At 47.8% G+C, this 10,228-nt stretch overlaps 1 protein-coding gene across 3 annotated transcripts in view; it reads left to right on the top strand.

Moving 5' to 3' along the window:
- The first annotated feature begins 1,864 nt into the window (after positions 1 to 1,864).
- Kcnq5 (potassium voltage-gated channel subfamily Q member 5) overlaps positions 1,865 to 10,228 on the top strand; it is a 564,994-nt gene continuing 556,630 nt past the window's right edge. For 2 of the 3 annotated variants that reach the window (XM_087564913.1, XM_087564912.1), the window contains exon 1: positions 1,865 to 3,036. In XM_087564913.1, the coding sequence (XP_087421039.1) occupies positions 2,642 to 3,036 (395 nt within the window). In that variant the 5' untranslated portion in view covers positions 1,865 to 2,641. 3 annotated transcript variants of the gene reach the window in all.

Genomic DNA, 10,228 nt, shown 5'->3' with positions numbered 1-10,228 from the left:
CTTGGCACAGGCCGAGGCGTAGGAACAGGTCGGAACTGAGTCTTAGTCTTTCTTTCCCGGGGATGGATGAACAGGATGATCCACTAGGGTTCACACCTAGAACAGCCTTTCCCTTAACAGTCAGCGGTGCTGTAGATACAGTTCTGTCCGGTACTGTTCGGTCCATTTACTTGAAGCTGCAGAATGGGTACTCCAACTGGGAGCCAGGATGCTGGGTTCCTAGTGGCCTATCTTGTCTGTGGATACACAGACAAGCCCCCTTCTCTGGGTTTGTGATTAAGTGGATGACACTCAGAAAAGAGTGTTACAAACGTCTTCGACCTCTATAACCCTTACTAATTACAACTGTCCTTGCCATCCTCCTGCCTGGGTTTATTGACATTTTCGAAATAGACATCACAGCTTCCCTGGTTCTATTCCTGCACCCTAGGAAACCATCCTTGGACATTAAGCAGCTGACTTCCTGGGCCTTTCTGGAGGGGAAACATGGCCTTGTGTCATGCCTTAAAGAGATTTCCTGCGGGTGTGTGGGGCCCAGCCACTGAGTGAGGCAAAGGTGATCTAATCACAGTAGAAGTTTGCAGCCAAGAAAACAGCTTCGTTTAAAGGGGAAGTGGCCTTTTCGTTTTCTTATTTTCAGAAAAGCTGGGATTTTTTTTTCTCACGTCGACAGCGTGCGCACGAGTCATTTTAAGTCTCTACATCTTTCACCCTGAAAGTCCCTGCACAGAAACTCCGCGGGGAATCTAAATATAGCTGCACCGAATTCGCCCCGCCTTCAGCCAGGGGTCTCCACGCTCTTGGATTGGAGAGCTTATTCCAGGACGCTCTCTCTCTTTTTCTCTCTGCATCTGCCTTGAATAGCAGGGCACGGAGCAATCTCTCTAGCACCTCCACGGTGTGTGGGTGTGAAGTGTATTAGGGGAAGGCAGGAGTGACTCTGGGTGTTGGCGCTGGCTCACAGTCACGTGGTACCGCTGCCAGCTGCACAGCGCTAGGGGTTAGTAGTGCCTTCTGCCCAGAGGCTTTAAAGAAAGCAAGGTCATGCTGAGTAAGAACCAGGGAGAGGTCTTCACAAAACAATAACGATAAAAATAAAAGTAAAACTTTTAGCTGACACTCTGACTGCAGAGAGCAGCTGTCTGTGGGCGTGGGTGTATGCACGGGGTGGGCGGGGGTGTTGGTAGAGTATTATCTGCTAGGGGTGAGGCAACCAAGATTTTTGCCTTAGTGTTGGTTGATATTCATGGAAATGGGGGGAAAAGGCACACGGATGGCCACTTTGCTATTGTCTACCTTGGTTTTGTATTGAAAGCACAGTTCAGTTGAACTTGGTGATTTTTTTTTTTTAATGTTTGGGAGGAAGGCAGCTCTCTTGGAAGTAGTTCCCAATCCTGGCGTCCTCTCAGTTTCCCCAACGCTGAATCTGTTGTTTAATTGCTAACAATGTTTTTGAAAGGCAGAGTTCTGAGCCAGCAGCACCATAATCTCACTCTTAGCCAAGAGCGCTGGCTTTGGGGAGTCCATCTGCCAGAAGTGGTAGGAGATCCAGTCAGTGGTTCCCCTCCTCTCTAAACATTGTAAGTTACAGCATCCTGTCTGAGAGGCAGGTCCTGGACTCCCCACCCTCTGCGATCCTTCTCTAACTCACTGGGGACGCCACCGTCGCGGCGTAGACTTAAAGCAGTTTTATGACTTTCTCCCACTTAAATGGAAATTTCTTGAAGGAGGGAAGTGGGTTCATTTTCCCAGGCTTCTCTGTCAGGAGGAGCTCCCTCACCGCAAAGGAGCTACTTTGGAGTTTTACGCCCTCCCCACACCCCACCCTTGGGGATGGGAAGGATGTTCTGCGACTCGCGGGCTTGTAGGATGGAAAGTCACAGCCTGCAGGCTGGATTGAGTCGCGGGAAGCTGCTGGGTCCCTGCCTGGCGCTCTCCGGGTGTGTCCATTGAACTGCGGTGGACTGGTCCCCAGCGCGGGAACCCAAGCGCCACTGCCCCAAGCGTAGCCCGGTTGGCTCGCTCCTAGGCTAGCCAGCACCTGGAGGGCAGGACAGAACCTCTCTTGCTCGCACCCATCGCCCAAGGATGGCAAGACCAGGCGCGGCGTAGCAGCGTGAGAAGCCCAGAGACCCACTCGTCCAGTTTGTTCTCGAGGCACCAGGAGGACTTAACCCTCCGAGCTCCAGGAAGAACCGAGCCAAACTCAGCCTGGGAGACCGACTTGGGATCAGGCTGGTGCTCTGCGGGGGTGCAGGGGACAGACAGACTCGAAGCCAGCTGGGTGTGCACGCGTGCGAGCGTGCCTCGGGGCATCCCGCACACCCTCGGTCCCGTGTGGCAACACTCCGCGGGGAGGAGGGAGTGGCAGCCACCGGACTAAAGGAAAGCGAGGGACACCTCACAAAGTGACGCCCCCAACAGGTCCGGATTTGGAATTGGAAGCGGCAGAAATCCGGACCTCCCCGGGCCTGCTCCGCACACCCCGCCGCCCCCGCCCGGAGCCCAGACCCTCGGCTTGCCGGCCCCCCAGGGCGCCCCGTCGGCTGCGGGCTTCCTCCTGCAGACCTGCCCGCGCACATGAAGCGGCTGCCCCCGCCGCAGGCGCCGGCGCCCCCCTCGCGGTGCCCGTGGTGATGCCATGCCCCGCCACCACGCGGGAGGAGAGGAGGGCGGTGCCGCCGGGCTCTGGGTGAGGAGCGGCGCGGCGGCGGCGGCGGGTGGGGGGCGCCCGGGCAGCGGCATGAAGGATGTGGAGTCCGGCCGCGGCAGGGTGCTGCTGAACTCGGCGGCCGCCAGGGGCGACGGCCTGCTGCTGCTCGGCACCCGCGCGGCGGCGCTCGGCGGAGGCGGCGGCGGCTTGAGAGAGAGCCGCCGGGGCAAGCAGGGGGCCCGGATGAGCCTGCTGGGGAAGCCGCTCTCCTACACCAGCAGCCAGAGCTGTCGGCGCAACGTCAAGTACCGGAGGGTGCAGAACTATCTGTACAACGTGCTGGAGAGACCCCGCGGCTGGGCGTTCGTCTACCACGCGTTCGTGTGAGTACCCGCGCCCCCACCCCCGACCCCCGTGCGGCCCTAGCCATGCCCTCTGATGGGGAGCCCCCTGCCCCTGGAGCCCCGGGGCGCACTTGGCGCCAGCGCCCTGACCCTAGGCTTGGAAACGCGCGCGCGCACACACACAGAGCTACACACACGTGGTGGGTTTTTTTTTTTTTTTTTAATTTCTTTGCACGTGTTTGCCATCCGCCCTCTGGAGCCCTCCATCTCTCTTGTGCCACCTCTGGTTCTGGTTCAGATTGAACCGTTTTGCCCCAGAGCACCCAGGGGACTGCGGGTCAGTTCCAGGTACCTGGGTGATTGAAGGCAGAAGCTAGACTTAGGGGACTCAGATAATCGGGAGCGATTAGGTCCTGATATACAGAAACTTAACTGAGTGGGGCGCCCAGGAGCTGGGAAACGCTCCGGGAGGTTGTGCACCAACCTGAGGCTGGAGAGTATATTGGAAAGATTGGGAGGGCATGGCGGGGTGGCATGGAGTGGAGAGGAGAAGGTTAAGAGTGGGTCCACAGTCAGCTCTGGGGTCAAGCAGAGGAAGCTGCTACGTGGTGGAGAGACTAGGTTGTAAGCGCGCCCGGAAACACGCCTGGCCACCATCACAGCTGTCACCAACGGAAAATCTGTCAGTGCACGCAGTAGTCATTGCCACATAGAGGTGGTCAGAGTCTGGCAGGCTATTCAAGCTCGGCTGCAGGCAGCTCCAGCTACAAGTGGAGAACCTGGGGGGAGAGGGAGGGGGGTCAGGAACATGGCCAGAGGTGCTATAACAGAAGTGCACAGGGGCCAGCTGTGAGTGACCTGGATTAAGCAGTGGGTTTAGTTGGCACTTATGGCGCTGAGACAAAGTGTCTGTGTGTGTGTGTGTGTGTGTGTGTGTGTGTGTGTGTGTGTGTGTGTGTGTGTGTGTGTGTGTAGTAAGCTCTCACCTTCGAGCAGAGAATGCGAGAATGCTTAATGAGAAAATGATTGGAAGCAAATGTTTATTTTTCCCTTAGGCATTAAAAAGCTTTCGGTGGCTTTAAAGTTTACTACTGTTTTTCCCGACGTCCATTCATTCAATCTCCTGTTAGAGTTAGGTGTATCTGGACGACGACGACTTACGGTCATTTTTATGCCTTAACACCCCGAGTTATTTAATCTTTTTAAAGGAACCCTCTTCTTCTTGCCCCCCTCCACCCCCTCCTTCTTTATGTTAAGATGAAATACAAACATATTAGCCTTAGAAGACCTTCAGAGAAAGTTGCAGGCACATAACTGATTGATTCCTTGTTTCCTAGTTAAGGTATGTTTGGAAGAGACAAAAACAAAATCTTTCAGAAATGAGGCATGCCGTCCTATACTTCTCCCTCATGTGGAATGAAGAATTGGCACCAACCCAGGAAACTTAAAAAAAAAAAAAAGAAATCATAATATCAGGAGAGAAGAAGGAGCTGCCTTTATAAATAGGTGAACCTGAAATGTCACCAGGTAGAACTCAGGAAACTGGTGGAGTCTGCACTCTGGGGCCCCGGTGTCTGGAAATTTTTACAGTTCCAGATTGCTGTGAACACGAAGGATTAGGTGAACTATTCGGGCCAGCTTCATAGGTTTGCAAGGCACACACAGGGAATGTTGTGTTCTGTCTAGCGTCATTACAGTCAAAAATATAAGGTCTATCATTTGCTGATGGAAGAGGCACAAGTATTTGGATGAAATTAAGGATAAACACCCCTGACACTTGTTAAGCTCATCTCCTTGGGTTGATAGCCGATTAATTTAGCACTTAATGACTTAAATGATTTTGACCTGTTAGAATATGCCATACACTTTTAAAAAGAAGTGCTGAGGCATAATTTGCTGTAAACATACACAGTATGGATGATGGTATTTTTAGAGCATGCTCAAAATATTCAGGGCTGTGAGCTTTCAATATGATGGAATATAAAATACATGTTATGGGTTCGGAGGGAGTTTGACATAACCTCCACCGTTGCACAGACGGATGTCTCCTAAGCGTTGTTTACAAGCAGGAGTGAAAATTTCTCAGAATGCAGCATTCTCTTTTTGATGCCTGATTGTTAAGCCGGTTGTTATGGGTTTCTGGTGTAACATTTGGGCAATTTTTAAATTTTATTTATTTATTTATTTATTTATTTATTTATTTATTGGTTTCTAGTTTACCTATTTTCCTGCTAACCAGTTTTATCAGTAGTGAGTTCAGTGGGGGATAGAACACAAATTGTGTGCTTGTCAACCCAGTGTTGCTGATGTAAAGTTCTTAAATGTTGCGAAGATCCTTGAGGGCCACAGGGTAGGAGCAGTTGAAACTACATAGTGATGGTGGATCCATATTAGCACAAAGTCAGAATGGACAGAGTCAGGTTCTGGAAGGATGGGACTTAACCATGGCAGAGCCCTGAGGGTGGGGGGGGGAGGACTGGGGTAATCACTACTTACAGTCTTAAATGAGGATTTGAATAGCCGGAACTTACACATTAAATTAATAAAGCAAGGTTGCTTTGAGCTGCAAGTCTAATAAGACCATTAAAGGAAACTATAAGGAAATAATTTCTAGAGAGGTGTAACTAACTAATGCCCTGCCAGCCTGGGAATCCTCGAATCTTACTTTAATAACAGTTTTTGTAGGGTATTAAGCTCCTTGCCAAGAACAAGTACACTGTGATTAATGCGGCCGTTCAGGGATGAATTTACTTGGTTAGCCCTGTATTTCCACGGCCAAGAAACCAGAGAAGTATGCTTAACAGTATGCTCCAGGTCAAGAGAATATTCTGTTAAAATGTGTAAAGATAATTATGATAGTGATATTTTAATGGTCTAAAATGTGATCTGGTGAGTGTGTAACCCCAGCCTACTGGTAGGAATGCTGGCGAGAACAGAGGTGACCTGCTTCAAGTGATTTCTTCCTCAGAGTTTTGTGGGCCTCCCTCAGGAGATCCAGGCGCTTCCTACTTCTTTAGAGTCCCCGGGGAGGCAGCATGTGCTGTCTTCAGCTGTGATACGATTAGCCAGATGAGCTCTTAAAATAAGACATGATTTCTCTGAGTTGTTTGCTCCTTTAAAATTGCCCTTCTTTGGGGAAAATTTGGAAGAATTATGGGAGTTGTAGAGGAGCTCGTGATAGGATTCCTAATGTAAATGTGCATTGGTGTAGCAAATTCTGTCAGTCCTGAGGACTTGCCCATGAGATGTATCAATGAAGATATATCCATGTAACCCCATCACGTTGCCCTAAGTGTATCTCGGTCTCTTTTAGTCCTGTGAATGAGAATTCATAAATACTTTAAACTAGAGTATTCTAACCACCTGAACTAGGGAGCTGGGAGGCTGGGAGTCGTCATCATCATCATCACCACCATCACCACCACCATCATCATCACTGCCATCACCATCACCATCATCATCACTACCATCACCATCACCATCACCACCATCATCACCACCATCATCATCATCATTATTATTAAACTAGCTACTACTGACCATACAAATGACCATTGGATTTTGTTCACTTGCTTTGAAATCTTCTTACAAATATATCTTTCACTGTCCTTTGCTGCTTCCTTGGTGCCTCTCTGTTTCTCAGAACCTCTTCTCTGCTGCCTGGTCATCTTTCTCCTGTTTACAACCCTGTAGCTGCCACTCTGACACGAGTTTTATTAATAAAAGGCAGGCACGATTACATCACGTATAGATTTATCCATTCACACCTATCTGGGTGTCTGAGGTCTACGCTGATTTTCAATTTGATGAGGCAAAGGCCTCTGATTTCAAGGAGGGGTGAGCATTTAGGTGACTTTTAAGCATTTTCAGCAAGGGTGGGGTGATGCTCTCAGGCCTGTGACAGAGGAAATAAGTTGCAAAATAAATTAATGGAAAAGTGGAGATGATGATGATGATGATGACGACGACGACGGTGCCGCCCCCCACCCAGGGCAGAGAAGACAGCAAGCAGCCTTTAAAGGGGAAGCGAGACCTGGGCTGAGTTGAGATGATCAAGTAGTCCATTTTCAGGGGGGAGGGGGAAGTGAGCAATTGCGACAGAGAAAATAGCTTTAGCGAAAGTGTGAGGTCACAACTGTGTATTAAGTGAGAGTACTTTAAACTCATTGCAGGATAAAGCTAACTTCAAGAAAAGGGGTGGGGGGCTTGCACCTGATTTTTCATAGCTTTGATGAAGGAAATGGATATGGAACTGTGTAGGCCGAGTCTGTCTTTACCCTGCAGAATGTAGGCTAAATGAATGACGAAGAGAGAACAGGCGAAGAGAGCACATCTTAACTTGGAAAGTGAAATGGGGAAGGGACTTAAAATGGAGTTGGCATGGTGTGTAATTAGGTGGGGAGAGTGTTTCAGCATTTCGATTCATTCTGAGCATTTTCTTTTTTAAATCTTTTAAGTTCACGCAGCAAATGCCTCTTGGCTCTCTACCTGCCTTGGGTTGCTCTGGAGAAAGTGGGAGACGATTGCCCAAGGAGCCAAGGTAGTCACTGTGGGGATAAAAAGAGAGGTTTGATCAGAAATGTTTCTCTTTCTTCTAGGATTCATTCTTAGAGACTTTGGTACAGTGTATTTAGATCATTTCCCCCTCCAACTCTTCCCTAACGCACTCCACTACCCTACCCTACCTTCATATCTTGTTTCTTTATGTTGCCTGTGTCCTGGGTGTAGGGCTATCCACAGGGCATTCACAACCCAAAGAGGGGTCACTCGCTTAAAGAAGACTTTTCCTCCCCTACCAGTCATCAGCTGAAAATAACTTTGTAGTTGGGGGAGGGGCATTATTAGCCCATCTATGGGACTGTAAACTGGTTTGATCCTGCACAGGCAATCACACCTGATGTAAGTCCATGTCCTGTTTAGAAGATGCTAATTTATAGTAGTTCTTCCTGATCTGTGGCTTGTACACCTGTTCCAGAGCTTTGGCGGGTAAGGAGAGAGGCACGACATACAGGTCCCATTCAGGGATGAGTACTCCACACTCCTTTATTCAAATAAAAAATATTAAAGGTAAGGAATTGGTTGTTTGTTTTCACCCATCTGGTGGGTGTGTGAGGATTAATCTCACCTGTGTTCTGGAGGTAGGACTGTCATTTAGTAATAAATAATGCAATTAAATATCTGATCCATAGATGATGGCAGCATAGGACTCAAGCTCACAGAAACGTAAAGAGTTCAGATTTGCTCAAGCCGGGTCTCGGATGTTCTTAGTCAGCCAGGTAATGATTGTAAGAATTAGGAACATGGAGCCAGCCCTCGTGGTTTCATGGGCTTCAGATTAGCAACGACAATGCTTTCAAGAACACAGAAGTCACTCAAGGAAATACGTTGAAAGAATAAATTCATTTAGAAATCCCGAGTCTGATATAAATGTCTCGATCCTACCCCTAGATTTGAAACCTTTATTAGTTTGTAGTAATTCAATCAATGCTTTTAAAAATGGTGAAATGGGCTGGGAACACCAAAAGGAAGCAAAGAGAGTAGATGAGTGGAAATTTGCAGAAAGACCCAGAATAATAGAGCAACCCAAAGGCTAGAGAATTGGATGAGGCTCCATTAGATTTTTTTTTTTGAATGATGTTCCTGAAGAATAAGAATAAGAAGCCTATGTGGAGTGACACAGGTTTGTAGGATCTTAGCATATGGACGTGTGGCTAAACGCAATAAAAATTTAGGCTCCAGGTCCCCTGGGAGAGTTCAGAAGACTCTCCTGTCATCCTTCTGGCTTAATTACAGCCACCTCCCCAAGACTCCATCCCTTGCTGGGTTGCTCTGTCCTATGTCTTGTGGCTATACCTTTCTTCCTGCTATGCCGTTGAATTTTTTCCCTTTTAGGGTACCATGACTTTTAACACATACTTCCGACTTTCATTGTTTCTTCAAACTACAGTACAAAAGGGACTTCTTAGGTATGCTCCAGGCAGTTGACAAGGATGATGCAGGTGCCACTTGTCTTAGGTTTCATCACGTTCTGGGATTGCCATTACAACAGCACTTCATCCATCTTGGCTGTGTTGCCACCTTGCCCCAGCCCTTCAGTATGAGGGAAAACTTCCCATACAGAAAGTCTACATAATTCTGAATCTTAATTTAGTTTGTGTATCTAGTAGAGCCTTGTTAAATGCCACCTCAACGAGTGAGGAGGACGTAGTCTTATTTGGAAGTCCCCCGTGCAGATGCCTCAGGTAAGACAAAGAGGAAAGAGATGACACATCCTTGCAATTCTCTTGCAGATGCTCGAAGTATCCCAGAAGGTGATTGCTTGATTTCTAGCATTCTTTCCAGTGTCTGTGACTCAACGAGGTGATGGAACAGAACGAGTCTAAAATACCGTCCCAGAAGGAACAAAGTCTCTGGAATACAAAGCCTTCCGGCATCTTAATCGCCCCTCCTCCTCATGTCTGAGCTGGATGATTACCTCCTAATTCATGGCTGCACCTTACTCCTTAAGTAACACAGCATAGCTAAAGTCACCTTTCCGAAATGTAACACTTCGCTCCTCTGATTGGAGAAGAAACCCGTTTTATGGCCTCTCTCCGCTCCTTGTGCACAACTGCCCTTAAAATTACACCCTTCGTCCCGAGTCCTTAACACCCAGGATCCTCTATGTCGCACAGCTGTGGTCTGTGTGCATCTTAGTTCATTTACCAACATTCCATATGTCCAGACTATTCTAGTTTCCGGTGAGGTTCTGTATCTGACGCCATTAGACTGAATTAATTGTTCACTATTTGCATGAGAATTCTGCTCCAAATTAAAAGTCTGTATCTAGAGAAACCCATGCCTGCAATTTATTTAAAATGCGTTCATCAAAAATTACTTATTTCCCCTTATGTGCAGCGAGGCTCGACTTAATCTGCTTTATATTCAGCTAATATAGCAATATAAAATATAATGTGGCAAATTAGTCTATTTTTTAAAATATAAGTAAATATTTTTTTACTTGAGGTCCATAATCCAATTTAAAATGTTAAAACTGTTGACATATCAACGTCAAGACTAGTGTGGCATAAAAGAAACAAGGAAATTGAGAACAGGATTTCAAAACAAAATAAAGCCAAGGGTGCAAGACTCACTGTAAACAAGGAAGATGGCCAGAAGCCTTTTGATAATTGCTTGCAGAGAAGTAATGCCAATATTAATTTTTAATTGCAAATGGCTATTTTGGCAGAAG

The sequence above is a fragment of the Rattus norvegicus genome, chromosome 9 (genome assembly GCF_021556685.1).
Source record: "Rattus norvegicus strain SHRSP/BbbUtx chromosome 9, alternate assembly SHRSP_T2T, whole genome shotgun sequence".
Lineage (NCBI taxonomy): Eukaryota > Metazoa > Chordata > Mammalia > Rodentia > Muridae > Rattus > Rattus norvegicus.
This window is presented reverse-complemented; position numbering and strand designations above follow the sequence as displayed.